General features: G+C 41.6%; 2 protein-coding genes across 6 annotated transcripts; both read right to left on the reverse strand.

Annotated features, from left to right (window-relative positions):
• Positions 1–5767: 5767 nt before the first annotated feature.
• LOC110513910 lies at positions 5768–17100 on the reverse strand. 2 transcript variants are annotated; one of them, XM_021593560.2, is made up of 6 exons: positions 16369–17100; positions 15930–16167; positions 15740–15787; positions 15257–15367; positions 6765–6841; positions 5768–6065 (listed from the first exon to the last, which is right to left on the reverse strand). In XM_021593560.2, exons 1-6 carry the CDS (start codon positions 16494–16496, stop codon positions 5801–5803), a joined length of 867 nt encoding a protein of 288 aa, XP_021449235.2. In that variant the 5' UTR covers positions 16497–17100; the 3' UTR covers positions 5768–5800. The 2 variants fall into 2 exon arrangements, with proteins under 2 accessions (XP_021449235.2, XP_036828053.1); XM_036972158.1 differs by lacking the exon at positions 15257–15367.
• Positions 17101–17507: 407 nt separating this feature from the next.
• On the reverse strand, positions 17508–22775 carry LOC110513923 (N-acetylglucosamine-1-phosphodiester alpha-N-acetylglucosaminidase). 4 transcript variants are annotated; one of them, XR_005041743.1, is made up of 5 exons: positions 22627–22775; positions 19722–19930; positions 19415–19555; positions 18088–18267; positions 17508–17685 (listed from the first exon to the last, which is right to left on the reverse strand). XR_005041743.1 is itself a non-coding variant. In XM_036972186.1 (4 exons), the coding sequence occupies exons 1-4, from the start codon at positions 22707–22709 to the stop codon at positions 18173–18175; spliced, it is 528 nt and encodes a 175-aa protein (XP_036828081.1). In that variant the 5' UTR covers positions 22710–22775; the 3' UTR covers positions 17508–18172. The 4 variants fall into 4 exon arrangements, 2 of the variants coding, with proteins under 2 accessions (XP_036828081.1, XP_021449243.2); XR_005041742.1 differs by having other exon boundaries at positions 18088–19555; XM_036972186.1 differs by having other exon boundaries at positions 17508–18267.
• Between the last annotated feature and the right edge of the window lie 6 nt (positions 22776–22781).

The following is a 22781-nucleotide window of genomic DNA, read 5'->3' on the forward strand; positions in this document are numbered from 1 at the left end:
TTAAATAAAAAAAAGAAACGCCGAAATTATAGCTGACCACACACACCTATCGCTATTTAATACGGTTGGATGACTGGGAGTTTCTGTAACAACATGATCAATGGCATTAGCCTACTTTACTCGAATACTCCCGTCATTCAGTGATATTCATTCCCAGAGTAATTATCCATCCAGTTGTGGTTGAGACAAATTTGCATGCGTAGTGGTGGGCTTTGTGATGTGACGAACATACCTTGCAAAGTTTAGAATCAATCAATGATGTGTTTAACCCCTGGATGACTAACAGGGGGCGCTGCATTGAACCCTGCTCGCAGCCATCGAGGCACTCAATTCTAAAATATATTTTGGAAGCTATAAAAATTTGTTTATTCATGTCTACATTCGTTTTCTATTATAGACACCTTAATGCATACGTTTAAATTCTATTGTGAGCAAAGACATTTTCCTTAAAGTATTTTTTGTTGTCGAGAGTACTGTTACTGTCCCCACTATAACAAACAACAAATAGTTAAATGCATGGAATTTTGTCAGTCCCCGAGTCCCTCAAAACATTTAATTGAAATAGTGTAGAATTCCATTCATCCTATGGAGGACTGCTCCTAATCCGGAGTGCCAATATGGCCGACAGGTGGCTTCCAAGCCTCTCAATCGCGTTATCAATCCAGGCTTTATATAAATCATTGTATAGATCTGCCATGACTGACCAACCATAATGAGGAAGCATCAAAATCTCATGAAGGCACATTGTTTACATCGGATCTAGCTACGACTAATCTTATTTTTGGTTGGTGCAACCTAGCATTTTATACCAACTTTATTTTTTACACCCAACTGGTGCAATCTGCCCCTGGACTGCTGGCCAAGTATTCCATTGGGGTGAAAATGGAACAACATTTCACAGTGGGCCTATAGACAGACATAGGAAGTTACAACATGTCTCAGTCAGCCATCCACAACTAATATGTAAGAAATACCAATACCAAATAGTTTGAGGCGGCAAGAAAAATAACATGGCAAGTATGTCGATTGAAATAGTGTTTCTAAATATATCCTAACCCACAAAACAAAGATCCATGTTGAAATGAGGAAGTCTCTTGTCAGAGGGCTGAGAGGTGGGTAGGATGAGGCCATCATAAAAATGTGGAGGCCATAAACTGAGTATGTGTTGTCTTATGCCACAGCCACCCTGCCCTCTCCCATTAGCACCGAGTAGCGGGACAAACTCTTCCTGGAAGGCAAATCCCCCCCACCTTTCAGAGGTGAGGTTATCAAAGTGTGAATCAGTCATACGTGTCCATGTAAAGAAACATCTAACCAGCCATTTCTGTAATTTTCCAGGCCCCAAAACAAAGGCCACACCGGTGCTGTTTTAGTTGGCTACTATTGCAACACTGAAGATGTGGCTTTCAGCTCAACTCCGTTTCCTTTTTGCCACAACAGTGTTACATCACTCAAAATCAACCAGAGTGTGTTCTTGACCTACATAACTTGAGTTCCAATTTAACTTGGATAAACAAATTAAAACCTACTATGGTGTTTCTATTAAGAACATTCAAATGTTTACATTATGTAAGTCAAACATTTGTGTTATTCAGAAACAGGAAACAAATAAGGATTAAGAGTGAATTTTTTTTTTGATAAAAATGTTAAATTACCATCAGGTGTAGGTAATGTCAATCTGCCGAACATCAAGTAGACTTTCTCTGATACCTCATCCTGCCAATAAATCAAGTGCGTAATTTAAATGGGCCATCGTCATTTTATACAAAGACACCGCATCTTTACATAATGTTGTTAATGTTTGTTTCAAAGTGGGCAATACCTACTAGGTGACAGTTCACTGAAGACTTGTCATTTCAGCGGTTTAATAAATCAATAACATACATTTTTTTTTACAGAACAGACTCATTTGTATTTTCTCTGATATGGTGGTTGCTCCATACTCGCTCAAGCTAACATGGTGAATTGAATCTGTGCATGTGACAGAAAAGAACATCACAGAATCTTCTCAGAGTAGTCCAGTTAAAGTACATTCAAGGGGACAGCTATTCCTTGAGGGACAGTTCAGAAATAGAAAAAAATAAAATAAATAATCAAAATCAACAAAAGGAAACCTATGTCAAAGGTCATGTGAAAGAGTTTTGGGAATTTGGGGAAAAAAACAGCTGTGTATTCAAGCTGTGGGGTAAAGAGAAGGCTGTGAAAACACAGGAGCATGCATGCATTCACTGCAAAGTTAAGGTCTCATTTAAGTGTGGTAGGCTACTTCATTCAGCCACATTCTATTTCTGTCCATTGATAGGCAGAGGGTGACATTTCCAGCCCTCAACAACTATTATGTCAAGTAAAATCACATCACTAGGAAAGATTCATATGGCACTATGGGTAAAAAAATAAAATTACATCAAAACTGGTGAAATAGGTTCAAACATTGTTTTTCTTGCAGTCCCTTTTGAATGGACAAAAATATACAACAGACGCCCATAACCTACAGTATGTTTGACACCCATAATAACCTGTGATAGGGTCGATGATTAGGTGAAACATTACATTTGCGTCTGGTTCTGTTTGATTAACATTGACCCAGGGTGTGACAGTTAAACTTCACTTGTTTGCCTGTTAACCAATACAAGACAGACAAGTGGGAGGGCAACCTTTCCTGCCAGTCTGTCTACCTTAAAGGACAAACATACTCGCTCAAGCTAAGGCACACAGAAATTCAATATTTACAATGAATGCTTAAATTATTGTTTTGAAGAACAGTCACGAACACTCTAGGTAATGTGGGAAAGGTATGTCATGAATGGAGATAAGCGTGAGTAAGAACATGATAGGACAACTTAGAGAGGAAAAGAGGTGGACAGGGAACAAGCAGGATAAGGAGCAAAGAGATGTAGGGAGGGAGTGACATCCCTCTTAAGAATTGCATCAGCTGAACAGGACAGAGAAGACATGTGCGAGTCAGCAAGTGATTGGGTGGGCCATCCAGTCAGCCACTCCCATGGAAAATAACCTTGACTGTTGAGCACCAACATGTAATGAACTCACGAGATGCTAAAAATAAATCAAATGAGTTAATTACGGTTGTGGAGGCAGACTACGGACATGGCTACTTTGTCCACCAAAATAAACCACTGGTGAATGAGGTGTATGAATTAAGTCCTAAATAGCACCAACCTATCCCAGACAAGACATTGATACTGAAAAAAATGGCTTTATTGGTGAAAAAGAATCTTCACAAACTCAGCAGTGACATGCCAACCACCTTAAACTGCAGTTTGTTGTTCTCAATTCTTGCATTTGCATATTAACGGCAATACGTTTCAAGTAGACAAGATATGCGAGTTGTCATTCACAGCAATGACTGTAAAGGAGGCACAAGCATGAGAAACATTTACACCAGTTTTAGTTCATTGACTTTAGTTTGTGATTAACACTATACGTGACTCAAGTGCATCAAATACATTCCTTGACAAATATTAACATATTATCAAACGTATAAATATTGAAGTAGCAATTCCTGTCCCTTATGGGATGGGAACTAAACAATTATTTCCTTGCCTGAGTAAAACAAAAAGAGATAATATACATTTGTTCAAAACTAGACTAAATCAACCCCCAATTATTTGGCATTATGCTAGGTTCGGTACGTTTTAGGGACCACCCACTGGTGGACCTCTGACAAAATTTAGCTTGATTCTACATGTAGAATTGGTTTGCAAATTATGTCCGGCACGTTGTTCAGAGTTGGTAAGTACTTTTGGCCGGCAAACGCTACCGGTGTGAAAATTCAGTGGGTGCTTATATTTATCCAAGTAAATACACGTGGGAATTGGAAATGTGTTTTTTGCATATTTCTAACCTTCCCAAGACACCCTCAGGGTGACCCTGGAGCAATTACGGTTAAGTGCCTTGCTCAAGGGCACAGACAGATTTTTCACCTTGATGGCTCGTAGATTTGAACTAGGGAACTTTCGGTTACTGGCCCAATGCTCCAACCATTAGGCTACCTGCCACCTAGATGTTCCAGGGTAGTGAGGCCGGGTACCTCTTGTTGGCCATCTAGCTCAGAAGCAGCATAAAACGTCTACAATTTACCAAACAAAACCAGTCTCGCAACTCTCCAACAGGCAAATGTATTGAAACAAACTTCTACTCAAGCAACCACCTTGATTTGCATTTTGCCTTGCCTGAAGTTCAATGGTGAGAACACAAATGAAATTCCTCCATTCTCTTCACCAGTTCAAGGAAGTGCGAGTCAAGATAGGTAACTATACAAACACAACAGCATCGCTAGCACACAGTGAGTCATTATCACTGTATAAAGTCCTTTCAATGTTTTTGAGCACAAGTCATTAGCCGTCTCAGTGGGACAACCCAACTCCCTAACAGCCTCGATATAGACCACAATTTGGTAACCTGCATGTTAAATACACATGTAACAACACCATCAAACACATTTCCCATAAAGTGTTCTCCCATCAGCCTTATATATATATATATATATATAATATATACATACACACAGTTTTATTAAAGTTGATCATCCCTCTTTACATCCCCTCTCCCAACATAATCACACCATTCCCTAACACCCCCCACTATGACCATATACTACCCCAATAGTCTCATTGTCCCCCTACCTCACCAAGCCGCCACACAATTCTCATATGGAAAATAAATAAAGGCCATAAAGAATTTCCTTGTCTCTGAGAGGACTCAACTGAAAAATAACAAGAATGAGCTTTCTGTTAAAGAATTGAGATTGGGGTCAAGGAGCGGTCAACAAACTTACTGTCAGAAAGTAAAAAAAAGTAAAAATAATTAAACTGTCAAACTAGTTTGGGTACATGCTTATTTCTGCATTCAAAACCCCTACTGCTGCTGCCTAAGACAATTTTGCTGAACCAGAAGCACACTTGGCACCCAGACATAATTTAAACAGGATTTCAACAGTTTATCTGAACGGTTACAAAAATAGGTGCTTCACAGGGCTGGTGGAAACATGACTTCAGACAGAAAAAAATAGTTTGGAAATCTTAAAAACAATCCCAGTGAACCCCGGTGCATTCACATTGAATCATTTGATCAAGTGGACTCCATAAATACAAGGTTCAGTGGGTTGGAGCGTTGGGGATTTCCTGGCTAGGGTTCAAAGTTCTTAACTTGTTTGTTCTCATGGCAACAGGTGGATAAATCCATCCCATGTTTGTGGAACAGGATTGCAAACATCAGGGTGGCCAACAATAAAAGGACCAGAATCCTCTTCTCTGTTTATGTCCCCTTAAAATACCTATTCTTATAGGGACACATACATCCTAGTTGGTAAACAAATGGTCTACTGTTGATATTAGGCACAATCAAATATGTTGGCATATTGTTTCTTTTTTGTCACTTAGAAAAATCTATAGTGGAGGACAATAAAAGAAATTTAGTATAAAAAAGCACAAAGGGTGAAAGAAGTTATTTTCTTCCTCCTTTTACTTTATGCTTTTCTTTTCAGGCTGTTTTCTCTTTCTTTACATCCACTCTGGATAACGAGATGGTGAGTGATGAGCCGGAGGGAAAATACAAATAGCCCTCTTTCAAATAGGGATAGAGTGTGAAACATCCGAGGGCCTTGTCAGCCCTCCCTCCCTGACCTCTTTATGCCCTTCTCTATCCCTGGCTCCATCTCTTCCTCTCCTTTATTGATTGCAACACATTCTCTATCTAAACCTTTCTCCCCTCTTTACAGTATGTTAGAGAGAGCTTCTCCAGACAGTCCTAACAGGGTAGGCTCACTCCCACCCATCCCCCATCACCCTCCCTCAGCGCGCACACGACCACAGTTCATCCTGGGAGTCAGTCCTCCATCCCGATTACTCCTCTGTTGGGCTGCGACCCTTTCCCTCTGACCCCTGAACCGCACACACCACCATTGATCTCTGTCGGAGAAACGTAGGAGTTGTCCACACGGCCGGGGTGGTGAGCCGCGGACCCCCGACACATCTTGATCAGGTGACCCACCAGGCTGGCCAACAGCAGAAAAGGTCCACAGGCCAGTGACAATGAGCAAGCGCTGCCTGGGGAGAGATGAGGGATGAGAAGCGAGAACAGGCGAGATGGGAAATGGAAAACGTTGGGCGCTAAGCATTGGAAGTTGTGTATTTGCGGCATGTAGAGCGCTTGGAAAATGTACATATTCAATCCAAATCCAACCCACTTTTATTATCATTATCAGAAGAGGATTCATTGATATGTTCCCCAAAAAGGAACATTTGTAGGACGATGAGTGAAAACGGGAGGAGGAATTGAAGAGCAATAAGGCAGAGAAAGATGAGCAATGAATAAACAAACTTGAACCTCCCACTCCAATTGTGGAGAAAAACCCTCCACAGAGCACTTGGCAGAAACCATAGCAACTCAAAACAATCCCTCACTAGTGTATGAAAGGTAAGGGGTTAAATGCGTATGGCCCCTGCACTGTTTGTCCATTCAAATATTAGAACATCAAACATAGCAGTGGACACACTGTTAGTCACACCATCGAGGCATAACATATTATTGATTAAATGACTATGAATTTCTGTCAAGAGTCAAGCTGTGAAAAATAGCATGGTTGTGTTTTGCACAATGGTCATCTGCATTGATTTACAATAGGAGAGCGACAGAGGGATTCAAAGGAGGGAGCGTGGCTGTGCATGCGAGGAGGGCAGTTAGATTGATTTGTAGGTGGTTAACAGCAGGGAGGGGGTTCAGCTGATATGACCTTTGGCACTTACTCAGAGATAAGGCTTGGATTTGTGTGTCTCCTCCTCTCTCCATGTTGCAAACATCTGATTGGCAAGACAATGGCCAGCTGTGGAAACAGTATAAACAGCAATTACAGAAACCACTCTCCATGTCTAAAGTCTCATCCTCACACACCACTACGATGCTCACATTATCATACCAACTATAGATGGTCACTTCAGCTTCCTTGTTTGAATGCACTAGCTGTGACTCTCAGCTGAAATGGAGGACAGAGGAAATGACTAAAATGCAAAGAGGATGTAAAAAAAGAAAAAACAGCCATCAAAGTACAAATGCAACTATTTGTTATTCCTTAACATGGCCTCAAGCAAATACAAGCCACTTAACTTTTTACACAGTGTTGTGTTACAGCCTGAATTTAAAATGGATGACAATTAGATGGTCACTGGCCTACACACACAATTTCAAAGTGAAATGACGATTCTTGAAATTGTTACAAATGAAAAGCTGAAATGTCTTGAGTCAATAAGTATTTGACCCCTTTGTTATGGCAAGCCTAAAGGTCAGTAGTAAAGATTTGCTTAACAAGTCACATACGCTGCATGGACTCACTCTGTGCAATAAGTGTTTAACATGATTTTTGAATGACTACCTCAACACATACAGATAATTGGTCCCTCAGTTGAGCAGTGAATTTCAAACAGATTCACCCACAAAGACCGGAGAGGTTTTCTAATGCCTCGCAAAGGGCACCTATTGGTAGGTACATATTGAATATCCCATTGAGCATGGTGACGCTATTAATTATACTTTGGATTGTGTATCAATACACCCAGTCTACAAATATACAGCTGCCTTCCTAAGTTACCGGAGAGGAAGGAAACCGCTAAGGAATTTCACCATGAGGCCTTAAAACACAGTTGAGTTGAATGGCTGTGATAGGAGAAAACTGAGGATGGATCAACAACATTGTAGTTACTCCACTATACTAACCTAAATGACAGAGTGAGAAGAATGAAGCCTGTACAGAATAGAAATATTCCAAAACATGCATCATGTTTGCAACATGGCACTAGAGTAATACTGCAGAATGTGTGGAAAAGCAATTCACTTTTGAATTGAATATAGTTATGTTTGGGGCAAATCCAATACAACACATTGAGCACCACTCCATTTAAGCATACATGCGGCTGCATGAATTTATTGGTATGCTTGTAATAGTTAAGAACTGGGGGACTTGTTCAGGATAAAATTTTTAAAAAAAAACAGAATGGAGCTTAGCACAGGCAAAACCCTGCTTTCCACCAGACAATTTTCTTTCTCAAATATCAGTCAAAAGTTTTAGAACTCCTACTCATTCAAGGGTTTTTCTTTATCTTTTTATTATTTTCTACATTGTAGAAAAGTGAAGACCTCAAAAGTATGAAGTAACACATCATGTAGTAACCAAAAATAAGTGTTAATTCAAAATATATTTTATATTTGAGATTCTTCAAAATAGCCAGCCTTTGCTTTGACTGCCAAGAGCGCGAAAAGCTTTCTCTCAACCAGCTTCATGAGGTAGTCACCTGGAATGCATTTCAATTAACAGCTGCCTGTTAATTGACAGCTCATTTGTGGAATTTCTTTCCTTCTCAATTCATTTGAGCCAATCAGTTGTGTTGTGACAAGGGGGGTATATAGAAGATAGCCCTATTTGGTAAAATACCAAGTCCAGCTCAAATAAGCGAAGAGAAATGACAGTCCCATCATTACTTTAAGACATGAAGGTCAGTCAGTACGTAAAATTTCAAGTGCAGTCGCAAAAACCGTCAAGCGCCATGAGGACCGCCAAAGGAATGGAAGACCCAGAGTTACCTCTGCTGCAGAGGTTACATTCATTAGACTTACCAGCCTCAGAAATTGCAGCCCAAATAAATGCTTCACAGAGTTCAAGTAACAGACATCTCAACATAAAGTGTTCAAAGGAGACTGTGAACCAGGGCTTCATGGTCAAATTGCTGCAAAGAAACCACTACTAAAGGACACCAATAATAAGAAGAGACTTGCTTGGGCCAATAAACACGAGCAATGGACATTACTGGTGAAAATCTGTCCTTTGGTCTGGAGTCCAAATGGGAGATTTTTGGTTCCAACCGCCGTGTCTTTGTGAAACGCGGTGTGGGTGAACGGACGATCTCCGTATGTGTATTTTACCACAGTAAAGCATGGAGGATGAGGTGTTATGGTGTGATGGTGCTTTGCTGGTGACACTGATTTATTTCAAATTCAAGACACACTTAACCAGCATGGCTACCACAGCGATACTCCATCCCATCTGGTTTGTCCTTAATGGGACTATCATTTGTTTTTCAACAGGACAATGACACACCTCCTGGCGGTGTAAGGGCTATTTTACCAAGAAGGAGAGCTGCATCAGATGACCTGGCCTCCACAATCCCCCGACCTCAACCAAGTTGAGATTGATGAGTTGGACAACAGAGTGAAGGAAAAGCAGCCAACAAGTGCTCAGCATATGTGGGAACTCCTTCAAGACGATTGGAAAAGCATTCCAGATGAAGCTGGTTGAGAGAATGCCAAGAGTGTGCAAAGCTGTCAAGGCAAAGGGTGGCTATTTGAAGCATCTCAAATATATTTTGATTTGTGTGGCACTTTTGGTTACTACATGATTCCGTATGTGTTTTTTCATAGTTTTGATGTCTTCACTATTATTCTACAATGTAGAAAATAGTACAAATAAAGGAAAGCCCTTGAATGAGTAGACGTTCTAAAATAGAGTGAGATACATTTTTTAAATTAAACTAGTTAAGTGTGTCTTGAATTTGAAATAAATCAGTGTCACCAGCAAAGCACCATCACACCTCCTCCCATGCTTTACTGTGGTAAAATACACATGCGGAGATCGTCCGTTCACCCACACCGCGTTTCACAAAGACACGGCGGTTGGAACCAAAAATCTCCCATTTAGACTCCAGACCAAAGGACAGATTTTCACCAGTAATGTCCATTGCTCGTGTTTATTGGCCCAAGCAAGTCTCTTCTTCTTATTGGTGTCCTTTAGTAGTGGTTTCTTTGCAGCAATTTGACCATGAAGCCCTGGTTCACAGTCTCCTTTGAACACTTTATGTTGAGATGTCTGTTACTTGAACTCTGTGAAGCATTTATTTGGGCTGCAATTTCTGAGGCTGGTAAGTCTAATGAATGTAACCTCTGCAGCAGAGGTAACTCTGGGTCTTCCATTCCTTTGGCGGTCCTCATGGCGCTTGACGGTTTTTGCGACTGCACTTGAAATTTTACGTACTGACTGACCTTCATGTCTTAAAGTAATGATGGGACTGTCATTTCTCTTCGCTTATTTGAGCTGGACTTGGTATTTTACCAAATAGGGCTATCTTCTATATACCCCCCTTGTCACAACACAACTGATTGGCTCAAATGAATTGAGAAGGAAAGAAATTCCACAAATGAGCTGTCAATTAACAGGCAGCTGTTAATTGAAATGCATTCCAGGTGACTACCACATGAAGCTGGTTGAGAGAAAGCTTTTCGCGCTCTTGGCAGTAAACAAGTCAGTTAAGCACAAATTCTTATTTTCAATGACGGCCTGCCCTGGCCAAACCAGTGGACCAATTACACGCCACCATATGGGACTCCCAATCACAGCCGGATGTGATACACCCCTGATTTGAACCAGGGACTGTAGTGACACCTCTTGCACTGAGACGCAGTGTCTTAGACCACAGCGCCACTTGGAAGATTAATTCTCCTTTCAACAGGACAATAACCTAAAACACAATGCCAATTCTACACAGGAGTTGCTTATGAAGAAGATGGTGAATGTGGCTGACTTACACTTTTGAAATTAAAATGGCAAATGTTGTACAATCCAGGTGTGGAAAGCTTAGAGACTAAGATGCTTTTACAAAGTATTGACTCACAGGTGTGAATACTTATGTAAATGAAATATTTCTGAATTTAACAAAAAACATTTTAGCAAAAATGTCTACAAACAAGTTTTCACTTTGTCATTATGGGGGATTGGGTGTAGATGGGTCACCCCAAAAAATATATTCAACCCTGTTTGAAGACAGGCTATAACAACAAAATATGGAATAAGTTAATGGGTATGAATACTTTCTGAAGGCACTGTACATTTACATACTAGTGTAAACAAGCTATTAAGAAATTAAACTTGAAATATATAAATATGTAGAGGACTGGGGATTTTTTAGGGTTACTCTAGTTTGTGACATACATCCCAACATGACCAGACTAAGCCCCCCACCTCTTTCACAGGGGTCTAAATATTTTAAACTCCTGCACGTGTGCTGTGAGTGGCAGCCAGGCAATCAGTAGATGGTGAGGGCCAGTCAGCTCATCATTCTGATAAGGAGCACTGTGCTGGGCTACATTGAGACTGAAAGGGGCGATCAACCTTAGAGGACATGGGATGAAGGACTGCGGGAGGGGGTGAGTTATAACACACGAGAAAGTCAGAGGGAATGAGTCAGTGTAGTGTTGCGTTGATATGTTCCAACCCCCACACATAAAAACACCACCAACATAGAACTAGAGTAAATAGCAGAGATAGTGTGATCCACTATCTCTGTGTGATGCACTGAGATAAACAATGTGGTGTGCTGAGGAGTGAGATTCCAGTCTGCACGTGCCTGTCATACATCAGAGTTGACGAGAGCTCATGAACACATCCCTGCTATGCCCTACATTGCGACACAACCAGCAGAGTAAGGGAGGGGAAGACCGACAGTGAGTGATTCCCAAACCTTCCATAACAAAGCAATCACCTACAGAGAAATTAACACAAGTCCCCTAAGCAAGTTGGTCCAACACAATCAGACCCAACCACATGAGAAAACAAAAATACATTTCCAATGTGTCAAGTAATAAAAAATAAAAAAAGCACAAACTAGAATGGCAGAATACCTGGTGGCAAAATACCTGACCCCCGTGACTGACCCAAAATGAAGGAAAGCTTTGACTATGTGAGCATAGCCTTGCTATCGAGTAAGGCCCCTTTTGTACTTCACCAAATTTGCATATCGTTACAACTGTATGTAGTCATATGACATTTGAAATGTCTATTCCTTTGGAACTTTTGAGAGTGTAATGTTCAGTGTTTATTTTTGATGATCTATTTCACTTTCTTTGGCAATGTTAACATGTTTCCCATGCCAATAAAGCCCTTTGAATTGAGAAAGCAAGGCCAACAAGTAACGAACAAGGAGGGAGGTAAAATGACAGACAGGAACAAGAGAGGGGAAGAGATGAAATGGGGCGACAGGGTAGCCTAGTGGTTAGAGCGTTGGACTAGTAACCGGAAGGTTGCGAGTTCAAACCCCCGAGCTGACAAGGTACAAATCTGTCGTTCTGCCCCTGAACAGGCAGTTAACCCACTGTTCCCAGGCTGTCATTGAAAATAAGAATTTGTTCTTAACTGACTTGCCTGGTTAAATAAAGGTAAAATAAATAAAATAAAAAATGAGGTAATACATGGAAGGGAAATGAGTCTGGGTGTGCTGGGACAGTTGAGATCATCTCAGAGATAAACCTTCCTGATTTGTACTACAACGAAAAAACATAACACTAGACACACAGGACGACTACATTAGGGCTGACCCCAATTAGTCGACAGGCTGTTGGTCGACTAAGACTAGACTAAAAGGTGGCTTAGACTAAGTCAATTTATGTTTGATCCGAAAATGTGGTCGGAGACTCCGTATGGAGGGTGTGAGGCAATTTACGGTGCCTCCGGAGGCACGGAGAGGCCACGTACCTGACAAATGTAACAATGTGGAGGGCTCTGTATAAGCTCCACATTGACATGATTGGTTGACGGTTGATGGGAGCGTTACATCCTGTCTAAACACAAACTCACCGTGAAGTGGAAGTAGTATGAATGCCCTGACTTCTGCACAGGCCGTATCTCCGTAAATACTGCATGGCCAATGCAGACTTCGGATTGACCACGAAGCACCCAGATGCACTTCTCTCTCCAGAATGCGCTCTTCCACCAATTTGTGCACATTCATTGTTTCATAACTTCATTTGTTTGTGTTTGATTGTTAGTGTATATCAATTTCTCATTACATAGATCACCATTTGTACATTTGCCATTAATTGCTAATCTACAATGTTTGTTCGGCTACGGTCATTTCTATTAATGCATTCAATATATTATTCCTTTTAGCGTTCTCATTGTCGGAGTGGACACATTGTTTGCAGAGCGCACAACCTATGCAACACTTGTGAGGAACAAGTTTTGGTTTATTTCAACCCATTTACAAGTTCGGTCAATTTAGTCACTGTCTTTTGTTTGGAGCGCTCCTGTCAATGTTGAGTAAGGACGTGCACCTGATTACGCTTAGAAGTAGACCTATAGGCTACCTGGCCTGCGGACAACTTTAAGCATATAAATGTGCCCATTTGGGGATCTGATAGTATTTCTGATTGGCTTAACCACCACTGTGGTGGAGCTTCTCAAAGTAATGTTTTCACCTCGAACAGCAAGCAAACAAAGTATTTTTACATGCATTGAGAATGACTATAGTCCCTCAATATATTTGAAACATCTTTCCAGCTCTCTCCCTTCTGAATACAACTCAGTGTGAATGGAAAAATGTCATGCTCTGATCCAGTGGAAACGTCATTGAATAGGCCTACCTGATTACTTCTCATCAGTGGTTGACTTGGACTGAAATAGGTCCTGGTCTCATTCTGGGTGCTGGAGCTCAAGCAGTAGGAAATTTGAGGTGTCGGTACTCAGCTCCAGTGAGCTCCTGCCCAAGTCAAGCACTGCTTCCTATCACTTGCGCAAATAGCCTACAGCTGTGTCTGTCCAGAGCTCACAGGAGCCTGAAACAGAGGGCCCAGAATATTTTATACAATGTTGCAAGTTTGAAAAGAGCAAGCTTCAGACCAGACCCAAATTAATACAATGTTTCAAGTTCATTGCATAGTTGACCAATGGCAATAGAAGTTACTTTTAAGGTTTTTATCATTTGAATTTAGATATAATTTTGATTAACCACATGACAATGATTGAAATAAAACATTATTATAAATGTGCATATGAAAACCATAACTGGCACACAGATCGGTAGATATGGTAAGATAAATTGGCATTCCACATGAAAAAAAGGTTGCCGACTCCTCGTGCAGCCTATTACCGGCAACTTCAGGAGAACAATGGCAGAATCTGAAAAAGGTCAGGTTAAGGTTTTTCTTTTTAAGGTTTTTCTTCTGGTTATCTAGATCTCTGGCTCCCTCTAGAGTCATTTGCGTCTTATTTAATCAAACAGTGAGCTTAAAGTGTCAGACAAGCTCAATGCATACAGTTGATTTTATCAAAATACATATGATGTGTCTATATGGAAAAATACACGTTTAAAAATATCGAACCAATCGATTGGTCGAAGGTACAGACGACGTCGGTCAAACAATATTTTTGTTGTTGTTGGGGGCAGCCCTAGACTACATACAGCCAACTGAAACATATCCTGAATGTCTGTACCATGTAATGATGGGGAACCAATAAAACAGAAAACCTATGCTAGCAGGCTTTGAATGAAGTGGTCCACATACTGTACAACACACTTTACAGGATGACAACTATGAAACTATTAGTACTCTTTAGAGGTGCAGACATCTTGAAGAGGCTTGTAACCTCTTTATGCAGTATGTTGTGATCCGTTTACTGCAACTAATAGTGCTCAGAGCAGGAGCGGGTGTTACGGGTGGTCCCATACCACTGTGTGGGGAGGGGAACACAGGAAGGGATGTAAGAGACACCAAGGAAACAGGATGAGATGTCACTGGAAAATACAATAAAGCTTTAAAGTTAAGAAACTTCCTTCCTGAAAACCACTGCTCTAGCTTGCAACATCAGGGGTTAGTTAGTACCAATGTTTCGGTTTCCTAGACCTTCTAAGGGATTTGAAGATACTGTTCACCATATGTAATTGTCACATATACACGTATAACTAGTCCATAATACATGGGAACTACAGCAATGATGTTCATGAAGAGTGAAAAGGCTCTGACAGACAATACGACTTCAACAATAGCTTCATTTAATCTCCAAAGCAAAAGGTATTCAGTCCAGGATTTGGTCATCAGAGGACCAAGGAAGTGATGTAACGTAGGCTTAGCCTATTAGGGCTAATGCGTTCCAGCTGTTCATTCAGAGATTTGAAGCGAGACTATTGGCAAAACTCGTACAGAGAGGGAATGTTCTAGCCGGACCACTGGGAAAGCTTTTGTTGATCACCGTTATCCTTGTGAGACTGGGAATAAGGCATAACATTGGAAGTGTGCCAAGGTGCCATTATCGAAACAGGTGAGGGAATGTCGGGGAATGGGAAAGAGAAATTAGAGATTGAGAGGGGATTACGAATTTGCTTTGGAGGATCATACAAGGTTGTTAGGTGTACACCAATCAAGCAGGGTTACACACTTATCCTGCCACACTACTAGCAGTACACACACCCATGTATAAACACACCTTGTTCACAGGATTCACCATGGAAACCAATGGGGCAGCTGCAGCCACCGTAAACAGGGTCACACGAGCCCCCGTTAGTGCAGCCGTCACCATAGAAACCCAAATCACACACTTAGAGAGAGATAAAATAAGTTAAGACACAAGTAAGCTGTTATCGGTGGATGGTCAGATACTGTCAATTTTGGAGGGAGTATTACAGGATATGAGGACATGACCTCACTGTATAAAGTTTTAGGTAGGATACAGGTTTGGTCAGGAAAGTAAGGAGTGTATTATAGGACCTTGGGGTTTGGGCTAGGAGGTGTTAAAGTACTGCCCTGGAATGTGGACGTTATAACTACCAATCGTAATTGCCAAAGCTCGACAGAGTACATTCTTCACAAATCATAGGGTCCTGGGGACAAGCAACATGTTTCACACCAGGGGAAATTACTGACTTGTTGTGTAAACAAACCAAGCCAGAAAGAGAGAGCGGCTGATTACCTTGGCCGCAGTTCTCCCCTCTCCATCCAGCATCACACGCACAGCCATCTGCACCAGGAGAGAAATGAGATAAGAAAGAGGAGAAAGAATAGATAAAGAAAGAGACAAGAGGCATTTCATTGTGACCTCCGAGCTTGTTCAGAACACAAGAGAGAACAACTGTACCCACTCCTCACCAGTCATCACTCACCCTGTGTACAGACACCGTGGGCACCGCAGGCGGGCAGTTGGCACACCAGGTTGTCACAGCCAGTCCCACTCCAGCCCTCCTGGCATTGGCAGTGCCCATCGATGTACATCCCGTGACCGCTGCAGTCCTCAGGCTGGCACTGGGGCTGGTGGACACACAGGATGGTGGACACACAGGATGGTGGACACACAGGATGGTGGAGACCCGCTGAGGGCAGCACCACATGGGGTCTGAGACACTGAAGGAGGGAACCGATAGACGAGATGGGGAACATGGAGACAAAGAAAGCAGGTGAGAGAATGACTATCATGAATAGAAATTGCAGTGTGTCAAACAGCAACAACATTTGACTAAAATAAAAAAGTCACAAAAAGCAGCTACATAAACCTTGTAATGTTATTGCAATGAACATGTGACCTAAGCTCTCTGTTTGGCTTACCAGTGGTCTGAGGGGTAGCAGGTCAATGAGCCATTTGCCACGTAAGTGGAGGAACCACCCCCATCCAGGTTGATGGCGTTGATGACCCCCTGACCTTTCAGAAAATGTGCCAACTCCCAAAGAGTCATGCTAGAGAGGAATGAACAGTTGGTACAACACCACTAGTAGTACAGTACCATAAGGCCATATAGGAGAAAGGTGCATGCATTTCATGCAAAACAAATCCATAAGGATTTCTGAAGCAATGTCGATTGGGTGAAAAATAAGGTCAATTCATTGGAGACGGTCAGTGGTTGGTCTGATATGCACCGAGAGACTGTGCTGACTAGATACGATTTATTGACTTTATATGGCCTGATATTGAGTGGAGAGGCCATGGACATGAACATACATGTCCCCTTGTGGTCTTTTCAAAGCCATTTCTTTAACAAACTCATGAATCTCTAGGTCAATGAGGTCATTTGTTCATTGCACCGGTGCAGAGAAAGCCAGATCAATAGAATTGATCAGAGCCTTATTACTTAGCCCTATCTCCTTTCATATGCCTAAATGACCCCACTTCTGTCTCCTATCAAACCTGCATTGTCCAACCTGCATTGTTTCACTTTGACCACGCATTCTCTCTCTCCCACTGTATTCCCTTTGTCTCCCACAATCCTCTTTCCACTTCCCCCTCAACCAATTACACCGGTATTATTTTCCACCCTTTTTCTACCACCCCCCCCCCCCCCCCCCCCCTTTTACATTTTTACCCTCTGCGGTCCCTCTGTCCGTCTATGTGGAACAGGCAGGGTAGTCTAGTGGTTAGAGCGTTGGACTAGTAACCAGAAGGTTGCAAGTTCAAATCCCCGAGCTGACAAGGTACAAATCTGTTGTTCTGCCCCTGAACAGGCAGTTAGCCCACTGTTCCTAGGCCATCATTGAAAGTAAGAATTTGTTCTTAACTGACTTGCCTAGTTAAATAAAAGGTAAAATATTTATTTTTTCACCTGGCTAGCTTTGTTGGCTTCCACAAGAAATGTTTATACTTCAGTTTGTGACAGTTAAATATCTTAGTGTTGACAGCCCTCAGGCTCTGGTCTATGAAAAATCTATTGGGGGGGGGGGGGGGGGGGGGGGGAATGAGATGTGGGGGCAAATCTGTCGTTCTGCCCCTGAACAGGCAGTTAACCCACTGTTCGTAGGCCGTCATTGAAAATAAGAATTTGTTCTTAACTGACTTGCCTAGTTAAATAAAAGACAGGATCCGTTTCCCCTCCTCATCGTGACCAACCGCTGTCCTGGCCGACATCATGTCCACAAAATGGCGGAAAGTCCCTGCGGAATCAAATGCATGAAAATGTAATTGAAGCATACTGGCTGAATTTGATAGAATACATCATTGTTGTTTTAACTTAGCCAGAATGGGCAAACAGTGTTTCACCATACGCGTTAGTGAATTGTGCCACAGGAAATTTCTCTTCATATTTCTAAATGTATTTTTTATTGTGTATTATGACAACTCTGTTTTAAATGGCCATGTTATATGAGTGATGTGAAGCCAAAAACAGATTTCTACATCAAGTCTAGGACAAAGTTACCGCTAAGTGCTAACGTAAGGCCAGTCCTGCTTTTTACTTCCTAATCTAATGGTTGAGGAAGCCGATGCTAGACCTCCACTTAATGGGAGACTTTACCTAAAGTAATATTAAAAGATGTCAATACTAACTAACTACATACCTCTAGCATTTTAAGTAAGTATGGCTAAGTTGAAGACATCCTCAGTATCCTTCAGTAGCGACCTGTCTCCTTGCTCACTCAGCATCTATGCTCTGGTTAATGTAGACCTGGCTGTCTCGGAGCAGCCACACCACCCCACTGACCAACTGCACAATGGGGTTGGCCTCATCAGAGAGATAACTTGAGGGAAAAAAGTAGAGAAACAGGGATGTAAAGAGGGAAAATCAGGGACAAAAATGAGGAAAAAGTAAATAACATCATCCAGTGCCATCTCAAGAAAGGAATAACCAACTGTGGAACAATGTGGTCATGAGAGCACATACTTCGATACTCATGTTAAAAAGGGTACATTCAGCAATCTAGTGAGATAAAATATTTCTAAAAGGCAGCCAAAAGCTCAAGTGCATCCTAAATCTCTGTACACATCAGGGTAGCCTAGTGGTTAGAGCGTTGGACTAGTAACCAAAAGGTTACTGACAAGGACCAAATCTGTTGTTCTGCCCCTGAACAGGCAGTTAGCCTAGGAACAGTGGGCTGTCATTGAAAGTAAGAATTTGTTCTTAACTGACTTGCCTAGTTAAATAAAGGTAAAATATTTATTTTTTCACCTGGCTAGCTTTGTTGGCTTCCACAAGAAATGTTTATACTTCAGTTTGTGACAGTTAAATATCTTAGTGTTGACAGCCCTCAGGCGGGGGGGGGGGGGGGGCACATTGGACACATTGAATGCTTTGGTGAGTCTGCCCATACAATATTACTTCAGCCACGCCACAACAACCAAGCAGCCGTCTGTTCCAGGTGGCTGGTTTTATTGGTTCAAGGACCACTGCTTTTTCACTGCTCTTATTTTTCCCATCAAACGTGCATGAACGTAAACACCCTTATCTGGGTAACAGGAACATTCCAAGTTAGAGCCATTACTCTACACAGAATGACTGACAGGTCAACACAACACTTCTCCAGGGAACAGGGAGTCCCGTTCTAATCTAATTGGTTATGTTCCAAAGTAGACGTCATATTACGCGATAGGGTTATAAACATAAGAACTTCATATTTTATGATAACAGGATCAGTGTTCCACAAACTCAACTACAAGCCTTGACAGCATTTGTCTAGAAAAAATTATGTTAGATATTAAAACCACAAATGGAGCTCAAATTGAGTAGAGAGAGATTGAGAAGGAAATTTTACAAGACCGGCAGCTCTTTCCCAAAAAACAGTGTACCGTCCCTCCTGATGCCAAACTGGGCATTCTGCTCCCCTCGGCTGTCCCTCACTTGCACCCCGTCACTGACTACATTCCCCAAACACTCCCCAGTGCTAGTACCAAAGAACCCTCCATTCTGGGCATAGAGACACCTGGCGACGTTAGCCGTTTCCTCCACCGCCTCCCGCTGGTTCACCCCGCACCCCCTCGGCTCCAGCACAGACACTGTCCTCAGTGGGTCGTGGACCACTGCAATGTCACCTGTGGCAGGGAGGAAATCTTTTCATGACAAAAGCCTAATATTGTAATGGTATGGTGTTTAAAACTGTTGAATAGATATGGAAACAAAAATAGTACATTTTGCCATAAAGAATTCAAATGGGGTAATTGTAGGGGTATTTTCAAAATGTATATTTCCTCCACTGACCTGTGACCCATCGGGTTGTGCCAGGGACGTCAGAGATGAAGACTTTGGACTCAGCCGCGGGCACCCCAGTGTGGTTGCTGGCGGGCCAGGTCTGGTGGGCGACGTTGCCATGGACAACGGGCTGGCAGTCTCGGACATGACGGTGGGAGTGTGAGGGTCCATGGTTATGGCCGTAGGAGTAAGGAGATGGGTCATCATCCAATGAGGGACTGGAGAGCAAATACCTGGTTGTTTCAACTTTATTTACTCATGATACACTTATCTTGAATTCATATTGCATTAAACGTTAAGCAAAATAGACAAACTGCATTCAAAGAAATCAAGATCTGCAGAAAAACTGTTTAGAACTCTTTTCTTTAAAGTAAAAGCACCCGTCACACATTTGAGTTATGTCCAAAACACTTTAATCTCACAAACGATTGACTTATTATCAGTGGGTAAATGTGTCCATAGATTGTTAGTCATGTGAAGAAAACAAATAAGAAAAAGCCTCTGGCCACTTCCAACCATCCTTGGTTGAATTTGAAATGGTTAAGATAAGTGTTAATAAAGATGCACTACGCAGAAATCGCACCTTATTTCAATCTCAGTAATAAAACAAGCAAGTATAGTATCATTGTACCATTTAAACCGCTGTGAAATATATTTTCCATAACCAAAAATATTGTATTTTTAGCCATTTCAAGCTGGTGTACAAAACTGAAAGACGTAAAAATTAAACTAAAACGGAAAGCATATAAATAGGGCACATCACCTGCGTCCTAGACCTGCTTTTCAATGAGAATGGGTCTTCTATACCATTAGACAACATATGGCAGCTTATGCTACTTGATAAGATGAGAGAAACGCTGGAGAGGTTGTAGTAACAAAGTAAAGACAGGGTCTGTAAAACCAGACAAACTTGAGTTGAGAATCGATTACTAGGATTTGATTTACATAATTTGAGATACAAGCACAGGACTATACAACACTGCCCCCTAGTGTTGATGAAATGCAACTGCCGGAACCTTCAAGATGAGTTGTGCTTAAATGCTGAGAAGAAACATCTCTGCCTCAATGAAATTTAGATAATATAACATTTGTAAAGAATATGGGAGGAGTTATTTCAAGCATAAAAAAAGCTCATATTTCACATTAGCAATGATAAGTACAATGTACAGTTGAAGACAGAAGTTTACATACACCTTAGCCAAATACATTTAAACTCAGTTTTCACAATTCCTAACATTTAATCCAAGTAAAAATTCCCTGTCTTAGGTCAGTTAGGATCACTTTATTTTAAGAATGTGAAGTGTCAGAATAATAGTAGGGAGAATGTTTTCAGCTTTTATTTCTTTCACCACATTCCCAGTGGGTCAGAAGTTTACATACACTCAATTAGTATTTGGTAGCATTGCCTTTAAATTGTTTAACTTGGGTCAATAATTGTGGGTAGCCTTCCACAAGCTTCCCACAATAAGTTTGGTGAATTTTGGCCCATTCCTCCTGACAGAGCTGGTGTAACTGAGTCAGGTTTGTTGGCCTCCTTGCTCGAACACACTTTTACAGTTCTGCCCACAAATGTTCTATAGGATTGAGGTCAGGGCTTTGTGATGGCCACTCCAATAAATTTACTTTGTTGTCCTTAAGCCATTTTGCCACAACTTTGGAAGTATGCTTGGGGTCATTGTTCATTTGGAAGGCCCATTTGAGACAAAGCTTTAACTTCCTGACTGATGTCTTGAGATGTTGCTTCAATATATCCACAATTTTCCTACCTCATGATGCCATCTATTTTGTGAAGTGCACCAGTTCATCCTGCAGCAAAGCACCCCCACACCATGATGCTGCCACCCCTGTGCTTCACGGTTGGGATGGGGTTCTTTGGCTTGCAAGCCTCCCCCTTTTCCTCCAAACATAATGATGGTCATTATGGCCAAACAGTTCTATTTTTGTTTCATCAGACAAGAGGACATTTCTCCAAAAAGTACAATCTTTGTCCCCATGTAAAGATGCAAACCGTAGTCTGGCTTTTTCATGGAGTTTTTTTTGTGGCTTCCTCCTTGCTGAGCAGCCTTTCAGGTTAGTTGATATATGACTCGTTTTACTGTGGATATAGATACTTGTGTACCCGTTTCCTCCAGCATCTTCACAAGGTCCTTTGCTGTTCTGTGATTGATTTGCACTTTTTGCACCAAAGTAAGTTCACCTCTAGGAGACAGAACGCATCAGGAACGGTATGACGGCTGCCTAGCAGACTTGCCAAAACTAGTGTGTTAACAAGACATTTGTGGAGTGGTTGAAAAACAAGTTTTAATGACTCCAACCTAAGTATATGTAAACTTCCAACTTCAACTGTATATGTTTATTTCAGATAGGTCCTCAGCTTGCAGTGACGCTAAGTGTACGAAAGACTTCTTCACTTGACTGAACATGTTTGCGTTAATTAAATAGCCTATTCACACAGCCTAGTACAGTCACACAGGGAAAACATACTGTTGTCAGAGACAAGAATGACTTTGCTCTTTACTGCTGCCACTGCACTAGATAAACATAAATCAAGCAAGTGCCTGGCTTTAACTGATCAAAATATTAATGAATTAGTTTATTAATTCCCAAAACCTGGCAGAACATAGGCAGGGAATAATTTACCCTGATGCACTTTACTCAATACATTTTCATACTGGTCACCATTGGAAAAAGAACCTACAACCATGACATTGCAAGCTCCATACTCTGCCAACTGAACTACACGGGACTACCACGTCAGATTGGTGCGGTGTCCTCACAGGCTGTCCTAACAAGATTCCGGTCTGCCTCCTTGAGACAGCAGCCCAAGCAATCTAGCTAGCGAGCAGGCTAGCTTGTTAACTTCTGAGTCTGATTGTGAAAGTTTTGCTTCCGAACTAGACACGACGGCCCTTACCCGATATTGTTGCACTCCGAAATCCAAATACCATGCCATATCAGGACCAATGCAAAGTGACAATTAATTGAAATTGTTGCCATATGACAGCATCGACATTGAAAGTGTGTAACTGGCTCACTCTACTTTTAAGCTCCCATAATCATAGCGAGGGA

Source organism: Oncorhynchus mykiss, chromosome 3 (genome assembly GCF_013265735.2).
Source record: "Oncorhynchus mykiss isolate Arlee chromosome 3, USDA_OmykA_1.1, whole genome shotgun sequence".
Lineage (NCBI taxonomy): Eukaryota > Metazoa > Chordata > Actinopteri > Salmoniformes > Salmonidae > Oncorhynchus > Oncorhynchus mykiss.

Bases quoted from the DNA above. Each gene is read 5' to 3' on its own strand.
- LOC110513923 (XM_021593568.2), bottom strand. From the start codon at position 22,709: ATGGCAACAATTTCAATTAATTGTCACTTTGCATTGGTCCTGATATGG. The intron at 19,931-22,626 runs GTAAGGGCCGTC...TTTGCTCTCCAG, and splicing joins TCGGAGTGCAACAATATCGG to TCCCTCATTGGATGATGACC. The intron at 19,556-19,721 runs GTCAGTGGAGGA...TCCCTGCCACAG, and splicing joins CACAACCCGATGGGTCACAG to GTGACATTGCAGTGGTCCAC.
- LOC110513910 (XM_021593560.2), bottom strand. From the start codon at position 16,496: ATGACTCTTTGGGAGTTGGCACATTTTCTGAAAGGTCAGGGGGTCATC. The intron at 15,788-15,929 runs GTGAGTGATGAC...CTCCTGGTGCAG, and splicing joins CCACGGTGTCTGTACACAGG to ATGGCTGTGCGTGTGATGCT. The intron at 6,842-15,256 runs GTGTGTTTATAC...CTGTTTCCACAG, and splicing joins TGGTGAATCCTGTGAACAAG to CTGGCCATTGTCTTGCCAAT.